This window comes from Lissotriton helveticus, chromosome 1_1, assembly GCF_964261635.1.
Source record: "Lissotriton helveticus chromosome 1_1, aLisHel1.1, whole genome shotgun sequence".
Lineage (NCBI taxonomy): Eukaryota > Metazoa > Chordata > Amphibia > Caudata > Salamandridae > Lissotriton > Lissotriton helveticus.
The window spans coordinates 999,996,197-1,000,022,126 of NC_136057.1; the positions used below are offsets into that span (position 1 = coordinate 999,996,197).

The following is a 25,930-nucleotide window of genomic DNA, read 5'->3' on the forward strand; positions in this document are numbered from 1 at the left end:
CTAAGAACCAACTTGTTACGATGTATTTGTAAGAATGGTTCTTGTATGGTAAAAGCCTGGATCTCACTTACTCCCCTGAGAGCGGTGATCACAACTAGGAAAGCTACTTTCCATGTAAGGAACTGCAGTTCAAATTTGTGTACAGGTTCAAATGGGGGACCCATGAGTATGGTAAGGACAATGTTTAGATTCCACACTGGAGAGGGTGGCAGTCTGGGAGGAATTATTCTTTGAAGGTCTTCCATTAAGGCTTTGATTGCAGGTACTCTAAACAGTGAAAAGTGTTGTCTGTTTTGTAAGTGGGCAGCAAGAGCAGCTAGATGTAATCTTATGGATGCATATGCCAGATTACTTCTTTGGAAATGCAGCAAATGATGTTCTGGATTGAAGCGTCCAAAGGATCGATTTTATTATTACTGCAGTAAATGATGAATCTTTTCCATTTTGCTGCATAACAGACTCTAGTAGTAGGGAGTCTGGCTTCTTTGAAGATATTCATACAGTCTGGTGGAAGGTTAAGGTAACCAAACTCTAGGACTTCAGGAGCCAGAACGCCAGATTCAGCTGAGGTGTCTTATCTCTCTCAATGGTTCTGTGTTAGTAGCTTCGGGGAGAGATGCAGTTTTTGGTGTGGAACGACCAAGAGTTCGAGAAGTGTGGTGAACCATGGTTGCCGTGCCCATGTGGGAGCAACTAGGATCATTGTGAGAAACTGTCGCCTGAGCTTGCGTATTACTAGCGGAATGAGTGGGCGTGGTGGAAAAGCGTACGCAAATCTGCCTGACCATTTCATCCATATCGCGTTGCCCGTGGATGACGGGTGTGGAAACCTGGCGGCGAAGGTTGAGCATTTTGCGTTTTCCTGTGTGGCGAACAGATCTAGGTCTGGGTGGCCCCACATTTGGAAAAATGGTAGAAGAACCTGTGGACAAAGTTCCCATTCGTGAATCTGCTGTGTCCGACGACTGAGCAGATCCGCAATCTGATTGTGTACTCCTGGCAGATGTTCTGCTAGGAGATATATGTTTTGAGGAATGGCCCATCTCCATATGTTTTGCGCTAGTTGAGAAAGCTGCAAAGAGTGTGTTCCTCCTTGTTTCTGTATGTAATACATTGCTGTCATGTTGTACGTCCGGACTAGGACAGTCTTGTTGAGGAGATATGGTTGGAATGATTTTAGCGCTAGAAATATTGCTAGTAATTCTAGATGATTGATGTGGAACACTTATTGTTGAGTGGCCCACCTGCCTTGGACTGCATGGTTTAGGAGATGAGCTCCCCAGCCAGTGAGGGATGCAGCCGATGTTAGCACTATATGTGGAACTGGCTCTAGGGACAGCCACCCTTTGGAAAGGTTTTGTGTGTTCCACCACTGCAGAGAGCGGTGGGTGCGACTGTCCACCAACACCAGATCTGTAAGTTGACATTGAGCCTAGTTCCACTGACGTGCTAAGCATTTTTGTAAAGGGCCCATCTGAAGCCTTGCATGAGGGACAATGAAAATGCAAGAGGCCATCATCCCTATTAGCTGCATAAACACTCGAGCTGGTAGGGAGTGTTGGGTTTGAAACCTTGTGATGAGGGTTTGTATACTGGCTATCCTGACTGGATTGGGATATGCCAGAGCTTTGGAAGTGTTTATTGTGGCCCCTATATACTGATGTAGATAGGAGGGCTGTAGATGAGACTTGGTGTGGTTTATTGTGAACCCCAAACTGTGTAGCAGCTGAATTGTTTAGTAGGTGTTTTGTACTGACTGTGTGACTTGGCTTTTATCAGCCAGTCATCCAAGTAGGGAAACACGTGAATGTGCTGTCTTCGTAACTGCGCGGCTACTACCGCCAGACACCTTGTGAAGACCCTAGGTGCTGTTGTTACTCCAAATGGAAAGACCTTGAACTGATAGTGTTGGCCGTCCACTGTGAACCTTAGATATTTCCTGTGAGCAGGGTGTATGGGAATATGGAAGTAGGCATCCTTGAGATCCAATGTGGCAAGGAAGTCGCCAAGTTGAAGCAATGGAAGGACTTGCTGAAGAGTGATCAAGTGAAAGTGATCTGACTGAATGTAGAAATTGAGGGGTCTGAGGTCCAGTATTGGTCTGAGAGTACCGTCCTTATTGGGGATTAGAAAGTACAGTGAGTACACCCCTGTTCCCTGATGCTCTAGGGGAACCGGTTCTATTGCATGCTTTTGAAGAATGGAGAGAACCTCCTGTTTGAGAAGCGTTAGATGTTCCATGGACATGGGACGCTGTCTGGGCGGTATGTTACGGGGGAGGGAGGGTGGGGGGTAGCAATAAGTTCCAGGCAGTAACCATACTGGATAATTTGCCTTACCCACTTGTCTGTGGTGATGGAATTCCACACAGGAAGGAACTGTGATAGTCTTCCCCCGACTGGAGTGGAATCGGCGGGGGAAGTCACTGTTTGTGGTGCGAGAGGTGTGGGTATTAGAACCACACCCTCTCCCTCTGTAATTTCCATTGTAATTCCCTCTAAAGTAACCTCTGTTAGGGGAGGTCTGAGTGGGGCTTTTATAAGTGGAAAAGGTGGTGTCTGTGCCAATGGTTTTGAAAGCGCCCCTATAAAAGGAGCGACAAAAGGAACCTCTGCCAGTTGTTGCTTGAGGAGCTCCCATGGATTTGGCTGTCTGTGTCCTTTTTCATCTTTTCTAAAGAGGTGTCTACAGTGGGTCCAAACAAGTGTTCCTGATCTAAGGGTTGATTGAGGATGGTAGACCGCACCTCTTGTTTAAACCAACATATGCGCAGCCGCGCATGTCTGTACCGATATTTATAGAGCGCACAGCTACTTCCCGAAGGTAGTGTCCCGGCGCTGTACGTATACCGCTTAGGAACCCTTCCTGGTTTTCCCTGTGAGTGTCCACTCCTGGGCACCCCAGGGTGAAACCAGGCATCCCAGCACTTTTGGGGCCGTTGTGGAGATTAAGCAAGCTATTGCCCAGTCACAGAGTGGAACCCATGATTAGAATAGGCACCGAGGCGAGAATTATCGGGTCCGAGGAAATTGAGCCCAAGACCCGCCGAGGCGGGTATTGAACCCTGGTCCCAGGCCAGACCTCTTCATCAGGGTCTGCCACTCTAACCATTTGAGCCACACTTCTCCACGTCTCCATGTCTACGTAATATCACACTTGTATTTATTTTGCTGGATGCTGAATCTGCTTCATCAAGGGCACATTTTATTTAGGTTTTTGTCATTAACTTTCCCTCTCGTATAAGATCATTTGCTTTGGTCTTATGTTCGTCTCGAATGTTTAGAATGAGCTTTTCAAGCTCATCATAAGGAGCCCTGTCGTATCTTGCTAGTAAGGCTTGTGAATTCGCAATGCGCCACAAATTTGCTGCCTGAGACGCAACTCTTTTCCCTGATGCGTCCAGTAACTTAGATTCTTTGTCTGGCAGAGGGGCGTCGCCTGTGGTTTGTGAATTTGCCCGTTTGTGGGCATTTGCTACAACCAATGAATCCAGAGGGAGTTGACCTTTAATATAAGCTGTATCGCTTGGAGCTGGCTTGTATTTTTCTCAATTCTAGGATTAAGAACCGTAGCCCTAACAGGGTCTTTAAAAACCTCAGGGGCATGTTTAATCATCCATTTGAGCATAGGGAGAGTGTTGGTTGTCTTTTGAGGCTGAGCAAATGTCTCTAGTAAAAAATCCTCCTCTTGAGGGTCTGAATGTAATCGGACCCCATGGTACTGTGCAGCTCTATTTATTAGTTGCTATAATTTGGTCTGGAGGGATATGAATCTGGCTCGGGTACATCTGGGACATTATAATTGTCCCAAGGGTCCTGAGGTGGGACAATGTGCGTGTCATCATCAGTATCTGTATTATGTGGTGAGTGTATGTCATCATCACCTTCTATATCGTTATCCTCTCCTTGTGGTGAAAAAGCAGGCACTGGAGAGTGTGCTGGAGAAGGTATAGTGTTTAGAGTGGAGAGAAAGGCCTCAGAGGTGAGGTGGATGAGTCTTTTTTTTTCTTGGAGGGTATCTCAGGTGTTCCTGAGGTGTCCAATTTCCTCTTTCTAGGTAGTATAGAGGTGACATGTCCAGTAATTAGGTCAATATGGAGTGTTTTTTGTCTAGGATCTGGTGGATTTAGATGGAAAAGTTCTTTGGATCCGTCATCTTTTTAGGCGCCGAGGAGCTCGGCTACGAGTTGTGATTTGGCCTGTCTTCTTTAGCCTTAGGAGGTATTTTTGTGTCCTTGTGCCTAGGTGGAGTTTTGGACCCTGAAGGTTTAGTTTGTTTTTTCGGATCAAAAGGTTTCTTCGGTGTTGAAGAATCCAGTACCTTGGGTTTGGGCGCGGAAGTTTCTGGTGCCGACGGGACCTTGGGTTTATGCTTCGGTGCAGACGTTGGTTTTTCGGGACTATGTTGTGGCTGGCTTGATCCCGAGCTGCTTGTAGGCTTTGGATGCTTCGGAGCTGGGCCCGGAGGCAGGGCCTCTGAAGTTTTGTCTCGGTGCCAACCTAGACCCGAAGGTGAAGGTGTTACAGAGCCTTTTGGGGTTTTTGGGGGGGAGGGGAGGGGAGAAAAGGAGCAGGGGCGTCGACGTCAGTACTCACGCTCCGTTGACCTGGAGTAATCATCCGGTCTTCTGATTCAGATTCCTCAGCTTTGGAGTAGTAGGGTTGTTCATCTCCTGTGTCTGGATCATCGGAGCCTGCCTCGAAGATGTTTTCCGGTGCCGGAATGGTTGACCTGAACATGTCGTGTGAACCCCGGCGATCACGTCTAGTCTTCTTGGACCTGAAAGAGTCACAGGCCTGACAGTGTCGACTCTCGTGTTCTAGCGAGAGACAAACGTTGCAGACCTCGTAGAGATCTGTGTGTGGGAATTTAGCCCCACACTTGCATTTTTTTAATGGAGTACTTTCCATATGCTGGCGCCGAACGGCCCGCGTCGATGACCGGACTTGAAAATGTATTCGAAACTGGATACGCGTTGAGATTGAGGATGGAGTCGATGCCCATGCGCACCATCACCCAAGGGAGGAGTCACCTATCTCGTGACTGCAAAAGACTTCTTCCAAGACAACAAGGTGCAAGCATCCCAACACCAGATGGCAATCTATGCAGTAGTATGAATTCTGCAGCTTATATGCCTCAAACTTATACTTCTCTGTGGCATGACACTGCCTACCAGAAGGGGTGGAATAAAAAAAAAAAATCTGTAGCCCATCTAATCTTTAAGAAGCATCTTCCTGTTGTGGCAGGCCAGTTTTTGCAGACACCCTGCAAGAAACAGCAGAAGGGTGCATTTCGCTGTAGCATGGAAAACTCAGGTTAGGACAGAGGATCCGAGTCGGCTACTCCCCAACTAAGTGCATTCGATGGAGGAGGATGACAGGAGAGTGTACTAGTAGGCTACAAAGTTTAAGGGACGTTGGTACTCTAGAACAAACGAGACTACCAACGCCAGGCGCTCACACACTTTAAAGGCATTCTTCACCCATGTCCCAGACATGATGAAATTATGTGAGCCTAGGTAAATCCTTTTCTAAGGGGGTGGGGGAGGATAACAGAGCCTGGTAGTCTGTCCTCACCCATAGTGATAGAGAGGGGAGGAACCACTCTGACCTAGACTGAAAGAAACCTTTCTACTTCTTCCAGTTATATACATTTCCCTGTACCGCAGAGCACACTTTCTTCTTAGGCGTGATAAACACTTCAGTATCAAATGGCTTCTGACCCAAGGGAGCATTTTCTATTTATTAGAAGACATTCCCAAGTGAAGGAGGGCTGTAAAAACCTTGGTCCACTTCCCTCATGCTTCTGGCCACACCATCCTGAATATCCAATGGCTTGGCAAACCAAATACTCAGGGTCACCAAAGAAGCCTGTTGTTCAGCTAGTAAGTCGCAACATTCACAGTCTAGCCACGTTGCTCCAGTGCCAAGCACTGACCGTGCAGGCCAGCTTCAAATAACTGAGACTGGCATGAGCAGCATGTCTCAACACTAGTTATCAGAATAGGCAGGTATGAGTAGTAGAAAAGTGTACAGACTACAGGAAAAAATCTGGCTGGAAGAATCATGAACGATGTGTGCGAAGACATTAAACTGGAAGGAAGTACTATGGTGTGATATTTTACAGGCACATGAAAGTGCCGAGTCTAAGCATACGCAGTCTACCTATAGTAGCCCAAATATTTAACTGTTTGCGGCACAACCACGTTCTGGATCCTAAGACTGTGGTTAAGATAAATCTGGAAGAAGGTGGATTAAACTACTGAGTACCCTTGAGCAATAGAGGAGGAGACAATAATTCATGAGTTGCATACCCTTTTAGGAAGCTGATGGGTGAATATTCAAACTGTAACATGTCATCCCACTACACACATATCGAGTTTATTATAAACTTTATGTAGTTATAGTTTTCTTCAGAGTACTGAGGGGGATGGACTGATTTGGTCAGTCACAGGCAATATCTGCCATTAAATTATAGGTTCTTATCAATACATGTAAATGGGGGATTGACTCAAGCAATACTGGGTAATGGAACTAATTTCTCAATAATAATCGGTAACGTTCAAAGTGATAGAGGTTAATATTGTCCAAAGGGGCTGAAAACTTCATAATTAAACTAGTTGTGCAATGCATGATGATCAAACTAGTAATAATTTAAAGACAATATCCTTTTAACAAAATACTCAACAGCTACAGCCTCTCCAGCAATACCCCGTATCCCTCTTTAACTGTAAGAAGAAGAAAAAACATATCTGCTGGCACTGGCCAATACACATTCCACTTCACTCACGCCTATATTCCTTTCTCGCCTGTTAAAAGATTGAAGCACCGTAAATGCATATAGGGCACTGAGAAGTTAGCTAATCAATGTACTAATATGGGTTCTTAATTGAGTTTTGAGCAAAAAGTTCCTATAATGGCAGCTTTTAATGCCATTGAGATCTATCTATCTCTATTTCTCTAGGTAGAATTAAGTCTATGTGTCGGTGAAAATGTACTACTTTTTCCTATTCACAGACATATCCAGAGCGATACCTGGAAAGGTGTGCCAGACACAGGGTTTTCCAGGCACTAGAGAGAAGGCCAGCAGACTAAAAAAAAGTCTCCTATTTCTTCTGTAAAGTTCTCCATAGCTGAGTACTCCACACAGAGGATAAAGGATCCCCTGTGCAAAATGCCTTTTTTGCCTTCTTGATGGGGAAAATATTTTGCCTTGTGGAGACAACCATTCCACTAGAACCCCACCAATTCTGGGGGTGATCTATTCCCCTTCCCACCCTTAGTTTGCGTAGGAATCCTACTGTTTCCAGGGCAAAAATAGGAATGAGAGTAGTTTGTGAATGGCGACAATATGTATGGGTGTTAAACTTCCAAGGCAAACTTTGCATTGGCATGCCAACTTCCACACCTTGAGTGGGATTTATGGGTGCAGAGAGCTGCGTACTTATGGTAGATCTCTCCGCACACATAAATGAGTTACTCCTGGCAGAAAGTTCTTTGTAAACTTCCAGGATGTGTAAAAAGGGGAATTCGGTCCTCAACTTGTTTGCAACCGAATCTACCTTTGTGAATAGGGCCAGTATTGTTCAACCACATACACCAGCATGAAGAGCACTTCAGACTTATTTGGGTGTGTTGCTAGGACACAACAGGTAGTTTGTAAACATGGATCTCAACCTCAGCAATAAATTAACATTCTTGGAGGCACATGTCAGAGTGATCACAGAGGTGTCAAGTTTCCCAAATCCAAGCATATAATCTACATTTTCAGCTCTGCATTCAAGGACTTGTAGAACTTTTTTATCCTAGTATAAACCTTGCTCTATAATTGCAAGAATGCAAAGAAACCTGCGCTGGATGAACTACAGATGCACGAGACCTGGGCAGCTTGAAAGCTTAGTGATCCAGATGGTTGAGCTGCCAAAATGTAAGAGAAAGACACATCACAAGGGATGAGTATCAGAACAATAAGTACCAGTGTTTGAGATATTTTTTATTATTGGCCAAGTTTAGGATTTTTATTATGCAAAATATAAGCACAAAATACACACTTGGAGTACAGTATGTTGGCTGAGTAACCTTCAGCACAAGCTTTTTCTGAAGTGCAAATAGTTTATATTAGGCCTGTAAGACCTTCCCTACTGCTTTAGTTCAAATGTCGGTACAGCTGGGCATGCTATGATATAATTATGCAATGCTGCATTTGGCTTACTCCTGGTCATAACCTCAAGATGTGTACTCCATGTTGTGAATAGTTACACTCCGTGTCTCAATGAACCTGTGCAATTTTTCAATGTGTGGATGTATAGCCCACATAGCAGCGAACAGAGCCAGGGATGTGGGGGATGTGTGGGGGATGTGAGAGAGAGACCAAGGTGACTAGTCTTTAGAGGAAGATGTCTGTGAAAGGGCACAGAGGCCAAGGCAGAGTTAGCAACGTTAAGCTCCTGACTTAAGTGACTCTGCCATGACCCTTTATGCCTAAGGAGGCACTAGCCTCTCCAGTGTTGTATGTAATTTTCACCGCATTGTATTTATTTAATGCTTCGTAAGGCTGAATTAATCCATTTTCAAAGTCAGTCTTTCAGTGACTCCACAAACCCGTACTATCAAACTGCTGCCTGGGTGACAGGTTCTTCCTAAACAATCGCATTCACATTTTTTTGTATTTTTATTTATGTTAAGATTTAAAGCTTTTCTGGCATATTCACATATCTGGCTCCTTTGTAATACTGTTTTACTTACCGAAGGCTAGAAATTTTAATTCCTACCTGTCAGCATATAAAAATATATTTGATGCATCCGCTGAAAATGTTATGCCGCAACAATTGGCAAGGCGTATGCAATTTCTTAATAAAATGGTTTTACATTTTAGAAAAAAATGGAAGCTCGTGGCCTGAAATTGGAATACAAAAAAAGTCAAAATATGGGTCTTCTAACCAAGACGTGATTTTTCTGCTGAAACTATTGCTTCCCACATTTTAACGTTGATATTAAAAGAAACTCTGTTGTTCAGATAATGATGGGCACTATCGACAAGAGACTCCTCTGAGTTGTGGAACGCATTATGTAATTCTTAGAGTTCTGCAAAGTCTCTTGTGCAGTAGTAAGCCAGAGTAAAATTTCCAATTCAGACACTGTAATTAGTGACAAAGAAGATTCCAAAGCCATCTTTGGAGGATACAAAGCTCCAAAGTCCTTGATCTACAGCATGTGTCGGAGGTAGATGAGAGAGCCAACGCCTCTTAACTAAGACTATGACTCTTTATTTTAGCACCTCGGTCATGGGCTTCTCTGGGCTCCATTCAACTTCCTGGAAACAATATATTTTCAGGGTTGTTTGTAGAAATTTGATGTCAACCTATGCATAAACACCCCTCAGCAAACGTTGAAAGGAGGAGTGCTTTATCTTCCAGTTATATGAAATCCTTGCTATCCATGAATTGTAGACACAATGGAAGCATGACATGATGCAGTGCTGCATTCGCATTCCAAATGAATTGTCCCTTCGTGGTTCAGAAAGAGTTGATGAAGTTCAGGTATGCGTTCAAGAATCCCATGGGGTCCTCCAGCTGGGGGTAGTGGCTGATGTGATCATCCAGAACTGTGACAGTGGACTTCGGGAGCAGTTTCCTGTTGTGAACAAGCAAATATCAGGTCAACTCTGAATGACAACTACAACCTAAAAACAAATATAGAACATATTTTGGAGAAAAAAATTGTTAAGTGTACATTTTTTTAAACATCTTAATTTGCTGCAATTTCGGATTCCCAAATCAAACGTCCTTTTATTGAGGATGCACCGTCGTGAAAATCCATATGCCAGTCATACATTTTTTAGATGACATCACATCGTTATGTACTTATTGCACAATTCTAATTTCTACCAAATAATAATTCCAATCAGCACAATAAAGCAAATCATTGAATTGAACCAGATTTCAAAACAGTCCCACGAGTTGATATACAGTGATAACATTTGATGCACTGTGATAAACTTTCACACCTATGGAATCCGGCTGCTATCTTCAAGAAGGTGATTTATTTCAGTGTGTATTATTCAAGGGAACTTGATCAAAAAGTGTCTCTACCTAATGAAACTAGATCAGCTCGCACCTTCTATAGAAACACATTTTTTTTAAACTTCTTCCTTAAAGTGCATAACAATTCATGGTCCAAATGGAGACGAAATATACAAAAGTTAACACAGTCGAGTAACAGATGTTTAGGTCTGGCTTGAGAGTGTAGCGGTCGATGGACCTTATGTGTTCTAGAGGAAAATAGCTTTAACCCCATAGATGCTGAGGCTTAACCCGGAAAGCTGTACATTTATGAAAAGTAGGTAACAAACAAGATCTCACAGGCACTGTGCGTAGCACCTCCGCAGCTGCCTCGACTCCTCTGGCTCAAACATAGAGCGCACGGCCACTGGCGAGGACAACAAGATCGAGCTCGCTTTGTGCATGCTGGGACTCCCAAGCTGGAAACGCTAACAGTTCACTATAATGGACTGCCTGATCCTGCCATTTCAGCTGGGCGGCCGATGTTCCGGCAGGCGGAGAGTAACTAATCAAATGACACATTGTCATCATACATAGGTCTTGCTATGTTATCTTGCAACTGAGGAGGTCTCTAATATTTACACAGTTCAGTGCTTTGTTTGTGGGTTACTGTGCTTTGGTCTAGAGTGACAGATGCTTCAGGGATAGAAGAATGGGGTAAAGGGAGTTATGTTTGTATTTGTTTGATAATGCAGCTTTTAGGTCACAGACAGGATGGCCACCTGCCTAGCTCTTGTACCCACAGGGGCGCCCTTGGCCCAGGTCACCACTGCCCTAGCGGCCCCCCAATGTGTGCTCATGAGATTGGGCTCATTGTGCAAGGATGACCACCCCCATGATGGTAGTTAGGATTATGTACTGGAAAGTGAATGGCTAGCTGGACTGCATTGAATGCACAGCCATACTCCAGCACACTAAACAACTCTAGTCCGCTATTCTCATGAGCAAAAAACCCACCTAAAGGGCGCGCACTGCCCGTTCCTCCAGCGATATGGCTACGACAGAGTGTACCACTCTAGGCTTACCAAGGGGTCCTGAGCAGTAGCTATTCTGCTACATAGAAGGTTTTCCCTGGCAGTGTACAACACGCACGTAGACCCTCATGGAAGATACATTGGGGTTGATGGCCTGCTAGAGGTAAACACTAGAATTTTCTCTCGGTCTATGTGCTGAACCAGATGCTCTCCCCTATGCTGTACTCCGACATCAATCTTTCTGGGCTTCCCTCTGGTTACCACCAAAATTGGGAATTTCAATGCAGTCCCTAACCCAGAGGTTGACTCCACCACCGTTCCCCGGGGGCAGGACGTCTGTCCTGATCCCGCCAGCTTACAGCCTAGATTGATTCCCTTGATGCATGGATGACGTGGCACCCCAAAATCCTGTGTACACACGCAGACACTTCAATGGCGAATAAGACATCCTTGTGCATTGACCTCGCGCTACAGACATCCTGCAGATGCCCAGGGTCGACATCCTTCAAAGGGGGATTTCTGACCATACGTTGCTTATTATGCACCTAGGGTTCCTTGAGCCAACCAAATTGCCCATGTGGCACCTCAAAGCATGGCACCTAACCGACTAAAACTGTGCCAGCTACATTGAATTTGAGATTCGGTCTTATTTTAAGAATAACCGTGGGGCTGTGACCTCAGCAAGCACCCTTTGGGCAGCTAGTAGACCTTTAATTCGAGGTCCAGTGAAACGGTACATTGAGGGAAAGAGAAACTTGCATACATTATAACCATAGAGGCCCGTATCTTTGGCATGGAGACTTAGACTCTAACAAAGGTATCAGAGGAGCTCCACCGTCAACTGGCAGTGGCGAGAGTCTCAGTTAGACATATCTCGCTCTCTCTACCTCATTTTTGGGCGGCAAAAGTCAGACACGAATACGAGCATGGCGAGAAGTCCAGGAAGCTCCTATACTGGCTCCTCCAGAATGGTCTCCCGAGTTACAAATGTCGAGGTTTGGTTTAGAGTCCACACCCCTGACCTTGTGCAGGTGTTTGCTCACTACTACCTGGATATATATGCCCTCTGGCCAAGAGCCCTGAGGGAACTGGCACAACCACTGCTGGCAGAAATACCACTGCCCTCGATCCCTTAATCACTGGCCTGTGACCAGCCAATCGCTGTTGACGAAATCGACACAGCACTAGAAGACATGCCACTTAAAATGACAGCTTCTAGTGCACCTTCTGCCTTGTAGGAAAGCTTATGCTCAACACCACAGGACTACGTTAGTTTTGTGACAAGCTACTGGTCAAGGCTGCAGGCCTTTAAGGGAGGACTGATATTGCACAGTTTTAATGCCTATAGACAGGCATTTTGTGCCAAGTAAGCACTTCCTAAGTTACAACTGTAGCATATGATGGTTTGAATGTGCATGGTATTAATATTGCAATGGTGCTTCCTCTAGACTTATATATATATATTTTTTAAACATTTTTTATTCATTTTCAGCGTTATAACACAATGATTCAGTCGTTTATATAACACAACATCATTGTCCCACACTGTATTATTGCATAGTTCTACAAATATCACATAGATATTATTATGCCAGTCATAAGTACTTAGAATCATCCCTGACCTGCAATCCACAGTCTCACCCTTCATCCAGATCTGAGTCATCACCCTCGCTTTCTGACAATGGATCACAGATACCCCCCTGTAATAATTCCATGCCCCCCAGATTTTAGTCCATTTTTTGGGGCATCCTCTATTACCAAATACTGCCCTTTCGGTTATCATGGCCTCGTCCATGTCTCTGATCCATGCCGCTAGAGTGGGCACCGCCGTCCCTCCCCACATTTGCGCTAAATTCCTCTTAGCTATCATCATTCCTAACGTAACCCAACTCTGCCCATGTCGTGTGAGATCATTTGGCTCCCATATATTTAACAATCATCTGCGTGGCTCCGGCAAGAGCCGTTATTCTAGGACAGTCCCATATGGTATGAAGAAAGGTTCCCTCCTCCCCGCAACCACGGAGACAAAAAGGGGGTTGGTCTATTCTTCCCATTTTGTGCAAGACAAGTCTGGTGTAGTATGATCGGTGTAAAATTCGAAGTTGTACAAGCCTAAGGCGTGAGGGTATGCCCACCTCCCTCGGGGATGCCAACGCCTCCTGCCATTCTGAGTCATGTACATCTCCTATGTCTTGTGAGCATTTAGTTCTCAGGAGTCCTGTTGGGTCGGGCAGGTTATTCACTAATTTGCGGTAGGTGAACGAGGTAGCTTTCTTCTGCATGTACTCAGTGAGTAACTTATCCTCCATAGGGGATGCCTCCGGGATATCGGAGCCAGGCGGTAGTGCTGCCATCAGGGCATGTCTAATTTGCGTATATCGGAATACTTCAGAGGGCGCTAACTTATAGAGCTGTTGCAGACGTTCAAACAACACTATTTCACCTCCCTGCCACAAATCCCCCACTATCGATATTCCGATGTCATCCCATTGATCGAAGCCCTTACTGTTTCGGAGTCTTCCTAGTTTTTTTGTGTCCCATAGCGGAGTAAGCTGGGTGATCACCCCCCTCCATCCCAATTTTGCCTGAGCAGCGTGCCACAGGCCCAGCTTATGACGCAGCGGGCCAAACATCGTTAATGCCAATTTTTTGTCATATAGGGGAGAAAGCATACCCCTGGCACCAAGTTGCGCTCTATCTGCCTTGAATGCCGGATCTGATTGTGGAACATGCAGCCACTGATTAATCACTTTTAGCTGTGCAGCCCAGTAGTAGAGTTGCACATCAGGGAGTAATATTTCCCCATCATATCAGCCTCTCACCAGTTTAACCTGTGCAATACGCGCTGACCCACTACCCCACAAAAGGCCAGACACCTGTGCCGAAATGGCCTTAAAATACGTTGGTTGCACTTGGTATGGCGTATTTTCTAAAACATATAAGAAACGTGGCAGGGCCATCATTTTAAAAAGTGCTGCCTATCCTAATAATGTCAGTTGCAGCGTCCCCCAGTGACGCACATCTCGCCTAAGACGTTCCAGTGGGGGCAGCAGGTTTTTATTAAAAAATTCTCCGGAGTCGGCAGTTATATAGATACCCAAATACTTAAACGTAGTTCCCGCTATCGTGAGCGGGCAAGTTTCTGGAAGGCTAAGCGGAGGGCCGTGCAGCACGTAAAGTATCGACTTGGACCAATTAATGGTGTAACCGGAAGCCGTACCATAAGTCGAGCAGACGTCCAGAAGGGTCAATATGGAACGCCTTGTTGTTCCCAAATATACCAGCATATCATGGGCATAGAGGGACACTCGATCCTTCCAATCGTCTGTCCATTTAAGGCCTCTTATCGTTGGTTCCCATCTTATCCATGTTGCCAGAGGTTCCAATACCAGTGCAAAAAGCAACGGCGACAGAGGGCAGCCCTGGCACGTACCCCTCGTCAGGGGGAATTCATCTGATATATGACCATTGGCAGTGACATGTGCCATAGGCTTGGTATATAGAAGTCGAACCCATGAGAAAAATTTAGGGCCAAACCCCAGGTGCCTCAGCACCCCGAAGAGAAAGGGCCATTTGACCATATCAAACGCCATGTGTGCATCTAAGGAGAGAACCACCGCCAGGTCCTCCAGATAGACTACCTGCGCTATTACCCCATGTAATCGTCTCAAATTAAGGGCCGTACTTCTGCCAGGCATGAATCCAGATTGGTCTGGGTGTATAAGTGCCGACAGGTGCGGCGTGAGCCGACTGGCCAACAATTTTGCAAGTATTTTAGCTTCTGCGTTTATGAGGGAGATGGGTCAGTATGAGGTTATCTATCCGCCGGCTTTCCAGGTTTCAGAATAGCCACAATTGTGGCCGTGCGTTGGTCCGGTGGAAGTTCACTCTTTTCCAGACTGTCTATGAATATATTTAATAGGTGAGGTGTAGTGGTGTCTGCCATTCTCTTATAAAATTCAATCGGGATGCCGTTTGGCCCTACTGCTTTGCCTGACTGCAGCGCACCGATGATGCTTGCAGTTCGTCTATCGTGAGGTCATCCTCCAGTTCTTTTGACGCTTCCGGTGTTAACTTGGGCATATTGAGATCTTGTATATAAGTTGTGCCTCCTCTATGGACATCTCCGAGTCAGATGAATAAATATGTCAAAAGTGTTGTGCTAGTGTTCCTACTATCGTGTGTGGGTCGGTTGTGATCTCTCCCTCCTCTGTACAGAGCTGCGTAATCCACCTGTAATTTTTTTCCTTTCTATCTAGCCATGCAAGTAACTTTCCGGCCTTATAGCCCACTTCATATATATCTTATGTCGTGTGGCCTGTACCTGCCGTCTAGTCAAGGTCGTGAGGTGTTCTTTGTGTTGGTGTTGCACAAGTTGGAGGTTGTTGGCCGTGCCAGAGGTGGGTTTCCCGGCGTGTTGGGCTTCTGCGGTATGTAATTTGGACTCTATATTTTGCAGTACCATCGGCCCCTCCCTTTTAAACGCCGATATGGAGGAAATAGCCTGTCCTCTGACAACTTTCTTAAACGCCCCCCAGAGGGTGGTTGGCAAGGCCACCAAACCCACATTTTCTTGAAAGTATTGGTATGTACCTTTTTTGAGCACCTTTCTTATTTTCTGAAACTGTAAGTAACCCGGGCGAATCGGGTAAATGCGGTGTCTTTTCTGCTGGCAATAAATATATTTCAGTAAGATTGGGGATTGATCCGAAATACCCCGGAGTCTAATTTCCACAGTCTCTACATTTTTTAGACTACCCAATGAACCCAAGAAATAATCTATCCTGGTTAAAGTGTTATGGACCCCTGAGTGATACGTAAATTGGCGTTCTGTTGGGTGGTGTCTCCTCCACATATTTATCAGGCCCATTGCTTCTAGGAAACTCCCCAGACATAAACCTCCTGATGTACCATGTCGGGCAAGGTGCCTGTCTAAGGTGTTGTCCAGGGTCGCATTAAAGTCCCCTCCAATAATAAGCTCCCCCTCCGGAAGGTTGAGCAGAAACTCACCGAGGTCTGGTATCGCCACTGCATGTAACGCTGGGGGGATATAAACAGACACTAAATTTAGGGGTCGCCCCTCCCACTGTGCGATTATAGCGGCAAACCTCCCCAGTTTATCAGATCTAGTATCCTTTACTATCAGTGGAAATTGCATCATCAGTAGTGTGCCGACCCCTCTGGATTCCGATGTGAACTCTGAGTGTACCACCATTTTGTATCCCCATCTGTCCATCGCCCTACTAGACGTGCCAGTAAGATGCGTCTCTTGCAGCAGCACCATTGCTGGGCCCCCTCTTTTGATGCTTTGCAAAACTATGCCTCGTTTAATCTTATCCCCAAGACCCCTTACATTCCATGTGAGTAGGGAGAGAGTAGGCACCACTGTATCAGGGACTGTTGTTACTTCATCCTGTGCCGTGCCCTTCAGTGTTGACTCTGACATGTCTAGTAAAACCATTAGGATTTGTCAGGATAAAGCGAAAGCGTTTCGTAGTGTGACGTGTTACATCATAACTGACTGTGATTTAAACTATACCATAACTATCATGAAAACAAACACAATATACCACCCTCCTTCCCCTCCCTGCCATGCGGACTCAGAACTGCCCGCCACCCCAACTCAGCAGAGCGCTTATTACCCAACCCCTGACCCGTTACTAGCACGTATGGGAGCAGGAAGTCCAAGGAGGTCCGTATTGTCCCCCCGTCCCAGAGTTCTCATCTATCAATAGTCTCATCGATGTCTTGTGAGCAAGGAGGGGCTTTAGTCCACATTAGGTCGCATCGTCTTCCTGTTCCGTCTGCGACTGGCCATTTACTTCTCGGTCCTGCTCAATGTCCTCAGGATCTCCTGTTCTTTCGAGACGGCGTCTTCCCTTTTGCATTCTGCTTGGTTTCCCAGCAGTTCGCCACCCTTCTAGCCAGTCATGTGCCTCCTCTGGCGTGTCAAAGAACCAAGTCTTGCCGCCTGCCACGACACGCAATTTTGCCGGGAAGAGCATAGAGTATGGTAGTTTACAGGCTCTCATCGCCTTCTTGACCTCCAAGAAACTTTTGCGGAGTGCTGTTACCGCTGCCGTATAGTCCGGGAAGAAGGATATGCCAGAGTTCTGAACCCGGATGGGCGGTGCCACCCGGGCTGTTTGTAATATCGCATCTCTATCCCGAAAATTGAAAATACGGGCCAACACTGGTCTTGGGGCGGCTCCGGGCTTCGGGCACCCACCCTGCACCCTATGTGCCCTCTCTACTGAAAAGAAGGTCGATAGCCCCTTAGGTTGTAGGCGAGATTTTATGAGGTCTTCCACGTAAAGGTCCATTGCAGGGCCCCCTTCTGTCTCCGGAAGCCCCGTGATTCTTACGTTGTTGAGACGGGAGTGCCCTTCCTGGTCGTCTATCTTCGCCGCCATGCGCCTATTCTCCTCCTCTAATCGTCTCACTTTCTTAATCAGGAGCGTAGAATCTTTGGAGAGAGCCGTTGTCACTTGTTCTACCTCTGCGACCCTGCGGACATTTCCTGAAAGTTGGCGCAGAGGAATGCGACCACCGTTGATATGGAGCCTACCGTAGTTTGCACATTGGGGAGGGCAGCCATAATATCTTCTAACGTTACCTTAGGGCCCGCATCAGCCTCCTTGTCCATTTTGTCTTTAGTTTCCTGTAGAGGAGGCGAATCTTTAGTGTAGGCAAATTTGTCTAGTTTACTCTGTTGGTTCGCGCGGGACCCTGTTCCACTCATTATCTATTCGTCAAGGAGCAACCGTCGCACCGCACTGATGCTGTGGATGGCAACGCTGGGGCCGCTCTAAGCCCGCACTGGTGTTTCGCACCTCGACACCACACTTCAATGTGTGTTATATCTCAGTTCTGTGTCACAGCCTCGGCACCTCGATGGGGTTGGGGGGCACTGGTCAGCTTCAGGTCTGCTCTGCCGTTTATAGGAAGTCCCAGGCACCTCTGCCGTTAGCTTATTAGGGCTCTTGCACCACTGCGCCCCTGCCGCCTGTGCCCCTCAACCTTTATACAGCAAGATTCTTGGTGCATTAAATACCCCTTTCAGTCACTGTGTACCAGACCACTGCATGTCCTGCACCGAACTTTGAATGGGCTTGTAAGCACCACAGTGCCCAGGTGCAGTTACTTGGTGTGTACTCCTCTCACAGCGCCCCACATAAGTATTGCTGTTGTCCCCTCAGGTGTTTCTCCCAGCCGTCCGCGTTCTCCCCAGTGCAGAGGCGCCGATCCAGTTTCACCAAATCGAGCCGCTCTAAAATGGCGGCTCCTCCTCCTTGTTGCAGTCCGATCCGGCTGCCCAATGTCGCGCGCGGTCCCCGCATAGGCGTGGGATTGCTCCGTCCAGTGCCTTTTGTGCCGGGGCGTCAGGTTACTTCACCGCCCCTCGCACCCGCTGTCATTCGCCGAGGTGGGCTTTGCGCCCCCGGCCGCGGTATACTCTGCTGAGCGCAGTGCAGGTATCCGGGCATCGTAATTAAGGCCCCGGCTTCTGTGTAGGTCTTAGGCCCTCACCCTCCACCGCCTGTACCTCACGATTCCCAGCGCGCAGTGCCTTCAGCGCCGGATCGATTCTCGCCGCTCCCTCTCCGGTTCAATTATAACGACTATTGGCATATTATTTCTGTTGGATTAATGTTGGGATGGCTGGGGACTCGGTCCTATCCCCGGAGCTCCGTCAAGCTGCGGCCATTCCTTTCGGCTGCTACCCACGCCCCCCATGACTTATATTTTTGAGTGATGTTTTTAATTAAGTATTTAAATAGGGATGGTATGTCGGAGAGTATACAATGGTAGTTGGTAGTAAAGGTGTTTTATGGATGGGGATCACATGAGAAATGGGTGCATGGGGCCAGGTTGCAAGGTCTTCTTTTTGTGATGTCAACATGGGAAGATAACATTTGTAAGGATTGAAGGACCAATAGCTATGGCCACGAACTTGAGGGCCCTCTCGTATTGAGATTTATTGCACAGTTTGTGGGTGGTGTTTTTATAGAAAACAAAATGAAATGCTCTCCAGAAGTTTAATTATTTCTGAAAGGTAAGGCACAAGTGGGATTGACCTAGGTATTGTGAAAATTATATAGTAAAGCCAATAGGCCTTTAAGGGAGAATTATCATTACACTGAATTAAAGATGTATACAGGTATTTTATTACAGGGGTCGTCAAACTTGCAGCCTTTGGCGGTAACTTGGAAACCATCGGCGATGGTCTAACCACCGTCAACGACGTTGTTACCGTCGACGACCCCGCCATCGTCATTGTTATAGACATAGTTATTGTCGTCGATGATACTGTCATTGAAACCTTCGTCGACGTTGCCAAAACCTTCGTCAACGGAGTTCCCAACTCCGCCGTGGACGCAGAGGCTTTCTTAGGCAACAGGCGAAATTCAATCTTCGACTTCTTCGTCGACGTCTTTACTTCAGGAGACACTGAAGAGGACTTTTTGCAGGAGTGCCTGACATGAGGGGGTGTCTTGGGCGGCTCAGAATTTGCCTTTTTTGCTGTTTTTTCACCCGAAGCATGTCCTTGTCTCTCCTTTTCATGTTTTTTAGAAGATTTTGAGGGACTGCGCCCATAAGAGGTCTTTTTAAGGGTTTTTGTCTAGACGCTCCCCAGAAGAATGGGTGTGAGGTAATCTTCTCCTTTTATTCGACCTCCTGGATGAGGAAGAGCATGCCTCATCAATATCATCGCTAGAAATCACTTCTTTTCTGGAGAGCTTCTGAAGCCATATCAGAAGGCGTCCCTCACGATCCCTTAAGGTTTTACTTGAAAAGGTACGACATACCTTGCACTCCTTTGCCTGATGGTCAGGATAAAGGCAATAAATACAATCCTCATGGGGGTCATCAGTATACAGCCTTTCCTTGGAGCAGGTAGCGCAGGCTCTAAACAGACCTTTTTTCTCCTTCCTGGAAATAATTAAGCCAGAGTGATGACAAACCCCACTATGCTGCTACTCAATGCTTTTTGATATATGGAACAATATTTATTTATTTATTCCATTGCGCATATTTGCACAGTATTTTGTCTATGTTTACAACTTAACTTCGAATGCTACTGCACTGTCACTTTAAAAGTCTGCCTTTCCAGCTTGCAGTATGTCATGTGATCAGACTTCTTTTTCGAGGCGAAACGCGTCATGGCGGACGCGTTGGCATAAACAAATTAAAATCACTTTGCACCAGCAACTCAAGGGTCTGCTCTTCGTCATTTTGGAATTTGTAGCAGAAGCTCTATGTGTGACGATCATATATATATATATATATATATATATATATATATATATATATATATATACACATATATATATACATATACATATATATATTCACTGAAAAAAACATAGGTTATAGACCATATATAGTTAGGAATTAGCATTTAGAAAACCTTATTTTACTCACACAAAACCATTGAAATTCCATATATAGTTAGTTGCACTAACTATATATCGCGCACCCGCAATCCACTGCTGATGGTGTCACATATTACATCATTCATGACATGGTCAGTGACATCACTGATGACATCACTGATGACATCTCAAATGACATCACTGATGACATCATCTAGTGTCTGTGTGTTTTTGTAAAGTTTAAATACGTTTTACATATTGAAGAATGACTGGATGTATGGAAGACTGAGTGTGTGTGTGGCTGGCTGGGAGGTGTGTGACTCTGTGCATATCAATGTGTACTTGTATCAGTGATTGTATAAGAGAGTAAGTATGTGTTAGTATATGTGTGAAAAGTATGGTGTTCTGTGTTTAACTATAGATGAGGAAATCGAACTGTGATTGATTCTTCACAGGACTGACTAGGTGTATGAGTGCATATGATAGTGTTCTAATAATAACTGACTGTATGTATGAGTAATTGTATGGGTGAATGTGTGTGTAGACGTACGAATCAGTGAGTGCGTATGTAGTAACTGGTATTGGTGTGTCATGATGTCATCAGTGATGTCATTTGAGATGTCATCAGTGATGTCATTTCAGATGTCATTAGTGATGTCATCAGTGATGTCACTGAAGTATGGTGTTCTGTGTTTAACTGTATAGATGAAGAAATGGAAGTGTGATTGATTCTTTACAGGACTGACTTGGTGTGTGAGTAACTCCATGGATGAGTGGCAGTGTGTGACTGTCTGCATAGGTGTATGAGTGCATATGATAGTGTTGTATTAATAAGTGACTGTATGTATGAGTTATTGTATGGGTGAATGAGTGAATGTGTGTGTAGACGTAGGAATCAGTGAGTGCGTATGTAGTAACTGGTATTGGTGTGTCATGATGTCATCAGTGATGTCATTTGAGATGTCATCAGTGATGTCATCAGTGATGTCATTTGAGATTTCATCAGTGATGTCATCAGTGATGTCACTGACCATGTCATGAATGATGTAATATGTGACATCGTCAGCAGTGGATTGCGGGTGCGCGATATATAGTTAGTGCAACTAACTATATATGGAATTTCAATGGTTTTGTGTGAGTAAAATAAGGTTTTCTAAATGCTAATTCCTAACTATATATGGTCTATAACCTATGTTTTTTTCAGTGAATTTTCAAGGTTTTGTAAATGCTAATTCCTAACTATATATGGTCTATAACCTATGGTTTTTTCAGTGAATTTCATTGGTTTTTTAACAGCTAATATATGTAGCTGTAAAATGTATTCTTCTTTAAATCCAAAAATATATTTTATATGTTTATGAATAATTTTTTTTTTTAATATTTTTTTTTCTTCGTTCCCGCTTCGCGAATCGGGAAGCTTCCCGTTAGCTGACCTTGATGCCGCGAAATAGACCGCGAGCCGGTAAACGTTTCTTTACCGCAAGTGCCGCGTTAGAAAACAACATCGTGACGCCTCCCGTCCGCATGACGTTTCACGTTGTCGCGTGATACGTCATATGACGTGCTACGTTAGCGAACTGGTACGTGAAGCGAGTCGCAAAGCGCAGGTTTCTGGAAGCAAACCGGGAGGCCCTGCAAAGCGCTTAACGTAAACACAGCAAGTCATGTGACTTGGTAATAACACTTTTCATTGGTTCATTTCACTTTTGGTTTCCTAATGATGTAAGACTAGGTCATATAATCTAAAATGAACACTTTTGATTGGTTGAGAACTCTTGTTTTTCCCAAATGATGAAAATCCCTCCTTCTTTCCTCACTCTGACTTTCATCATTGTGAGAGAAAGACCCTTTGTGATCACTGAGCAATGGCTTCTTTAGTAGCTTCAGCTGGTGCTTCCCCACCACCTCCACCACATCCAAGGAAGAGTGGACCACCTGCTCAAGTTATAATTCAGCAAGAAGAGGAAGAAGAGGAAGACGAGGAAGAGCAGGAAGAGAGGCAGTTTTTGCCTGAGGAACCCAGGACGTCTCACCGGAAAGAAAACTTCATTTGGCAATTTTTTAAAATTCCCAAAGGTCAGAAAAAAGTAAATGCAAGATACGTAACTTGCCTTATATGTCAAGATAGACTGTCCAGAGGAACCGAGAAAAAATACAGTTTCGGAAACTACACAATGCATCGCCATATGACTAGGTGGCATCCTAACAACTACAGTGCTGCACAGTTTCGGAACGACCTAGATAATCTCCCTATTATGGCCAGAAGATCTGTTGTACCGGAAGTAACGGGACCAGAGGGCAGGGAGATGGTGCCAAATATACAAATGAGATTTGGTGAAGTAAAACACATCTGCGTATTTTGCGATGGATTCATTTGCTACGGAGAAAGAAGCATCACTCTGATCAACAGAGCTATTGACTATCATATGCAAGTTTGTACGAAACGCCCAAAATAATAAATACTTTTTTTTTTTTTGTTGCTCCTGTTGAGCCCTTTACAATGAATCGTTTTCATTGCCCCCTCCAAGAAAAACCCCAAAAAATATAAAACTGTTCAGAAAAATTCAAAAAAAGTAAAAAAATGTTCTGAAAAATAATAAAAAAAATATAAAACAACAAAAACAATTAAAAAAAAGTTCTTTTCAGAACTACCTCCCCGTTATTAAAAAATTGGTACAATATTTGGAACTGTGCCAACCTCTATTTCTCTTAGTTCGCTTCCCAGTTCGCTCGCCGGTACGCGAACCGGAAGCGAACCAAAAACAGTAAGTATAAGGGAAGGAAACAGACACTTATGTTAAAAGAAAGACAGCTATAGGGGAGTAAACTAGAGATACTATTACCCGTAATCCACTGCTGATGATGTCACATATTACATCATTCATGACATGCTCAGTGACATCATCAGCAGAGGATTGCGGGTTTTTTGGCAACGTGCCTTATCCACGGTTTAATAACGCTGCCTTTTGCTTTATATAAGTTTTCAAATTGTATGAAATATATACCAATAGGTCGTTATGAACCTTTAGGTAGTGCTTTTCTTCATGAGGTCTGGTCGCTTCCATACACATACAGATGTTTCAAAGATGATCAAGAAGTTTATCTGAATGGAGAGGAATGCACTGAGACGCCAGATCATTCACTAATGTGTAGGCACATACAGTTACACGGTTCATGCAACAAACACCGACCAAATATGGCTTGCGTGTTGCAAGGCACGCCAGTTCCTGCTATCATCCCCACGTTCAAGTTGTTGGAAAATGGTAGTTATTTGATGCTCAATAATGAAGATTGTTCTGAGTTAATTAAAAGTATTCCTTTTATCGTAACAGTAAGTGAACGGGTTATTTGCTGCAGAAATGTTCTATTTTCTCCCACACATGAACATAGGGAGTTTTCAATCTGGCCACAAATACCAACCTTGGGAGAGATTTCAACGGCATGGCAAGAATAAGAGCTCTTTTGTCTCAGAGAGAGGTGGCCTTGAGTTCGGCCCGTGAAACTTTCGTGCTTCACATAGCGAACACCCGTACAGAGGTGCAGACCCTTTTCAATTCAGATTTGCCTTTCAATTTCAGCAAGATGGTTCGGACTATCTTTAACGCATCCTCCACAAAGGCCCTGGCGCACTTTTTTAAAGTTGTTACCAGTGGTCTCGTGACTTCATTTGAGAAAATCTTTGGAGTCATCCCTGCTTTCTTTCATTCTATTTTCTCCACTCTGCTTCGTGGATTGGCATTTTTACTTGCATTACCAGCGGACGCTCTTGTGCTTTTTTACATTTTTAAATATGGATGTCCCTCCTATGCAACCTCCCACCCTGCAGCTGCTGACACTGTTCCGCAATCGCATGCTAGAATATTATGGCACAATGCCGTTGGCGATATTAAGCACAGCATATGGATTATCTTTTCGATTCTCCTACTTCACCTGTGTCCAGCCTGTATTTCACTGCCTGACCTGTGATTTCGATTGGGCCATTGATTTGTGTCTCTGCGGACCGGTTTCTCCTGACGTCGACTTTAATCAGCTGATGACTCCTATCATTACTCACGAGTTGGTTTGTCCTGGCGAAAGGATTATGGCTGTGGCATTGATGCATGGACTAATTGGTCCCTGGAATTTATTGGCGGCAGCACAGTCTTTCTTGGAACAGAGCTTTCTTGAAAACCCACCGAGCTGTCCTCTGATGGTGATAGAGGATCCGGTGCTGGGAGAGCACGTATGTTCTTTTCCGCTTTTAAATTGGATGGCTGAACTGTTTTCGGATGAAGACGGTGACTTCCTATTGGAGGCTGTTGCAGCTTATTTTGCATACACAGTTATGTCGTAGACCTTTTTCATGTTTGATATGCTGAGTACTAGCATTTCATTGACAATTCATTGACTTATTTGTCAAGTTTTTATTATTTACCTTGCCTATTGGCTTAAGACTCGATAAAGTACTTGGCTGTTTTATTTTTCTTTAGCATAAAATTTTCCTAGTTTTTAATGCTTTACCTTGCGGACCGTCCACATATAAACTTGCAATCTGCTCTCATGAGATGGCACTTCTATTATCTTATTCAGTTCGTTTCCGATCATGGGGAGGTGTCATCTAGGTCCTGGATATCTTTACACCGTGTTAAGTTAGCATGGGCTCATTACCGGTTTAAACGCCATTTTTCCTTTTTTGCAACTTCTGCACACGACACTTAGTTGTTGCTTTAGCTTTCCACCTAGTAGTTCATCGTGGTTTACATGAGAATAATATGTTATTGCTCTACTATCTGCTTTGCTTGTTAAACTATATCTGTACAGCGAGTGCTAAAGTTTCAAGAACAACACGATACAGAATTGTTATGAGGTCTGATCTCCACGACTTCATACTCATAACATAAGTGCAACTTCTGCCAATTCTGGGCATGAGGCGGGTTTTATATTGCTTTGCCGAACACACATACACAACAGTTGATGCGGTTCACATGAAGAGAGAGCTGGTGTATGCTGATGTGATTCCTTCAAATCTAAGACACTAAAGTATGGGCACGCCCTAAACCAACACAAAGAGACCTTCTTAGCAAATAATATAATATGTGTATTAGGGAGGGTGAGATATAAGCAGCCGCGGGCCGTGGAGGGAGTTACGGTGAGGCAGGGAGGCGGGGAGGGGGAGAAGCAGGGTGGAGCCCTCTCTACCCTGCCCCTCCCCCGCCCCGCCTCCCTGCCCCACCGTAACTCCCTCCACGGCCCGCGGCTGCTTATAAGTGTTGCTAACTCTTATTCATTTACAGCATGTTAACATACTGTCACCATTCGCTTTTTATGTACTAGTAACTATGCTGGTAATTTTGCTACTGATAATATGTGTACTTGTATTCTCCACCCTGCTTCTCCCCCTCCCCGCCTCCCTGCCTCACCGTAACTCCCTCCACGGCCCGCGGCTGCTTATAAGTGTTGCTAACTCTTATTCATTTACAGCATGTTAACATACTATCACCATTCGCTTTTTATGTACTAGTAACTATGCTGGTAATTTT

General features: G+C 44.9%; 1 protein-coding gene across 3 annotated transcripts in view; it reads right to left on the bottom strand.

Moving 5' to 3' along the window:
* Nucleotides 1–7,971: 7,971 nt before the first annotated feature.
* The window catches only part of MEST (mesoderm specific transcript), a 336,409-nt gene continuing 318,450 nt past the window's right edge, over nucleotides 7,972–25,930 (bottom strand). For all 3 annotated transcript variants that reach the window (XM_078677513.1, XM_078677520.1, XM_078677518.1), the window contains one exon: nucleotides 7,972–9,632. In XM_078677513.1, coding sequence (XP_078533639.1) covers nucleotides 9,515–9,632 — 118 coding nt within the window. In that variant the 3' untranslated portion in view covers nucleotides 7,972–9,514. The remainder of the gene's footprint in view (nucleotides 9,633–25,930) is intronic.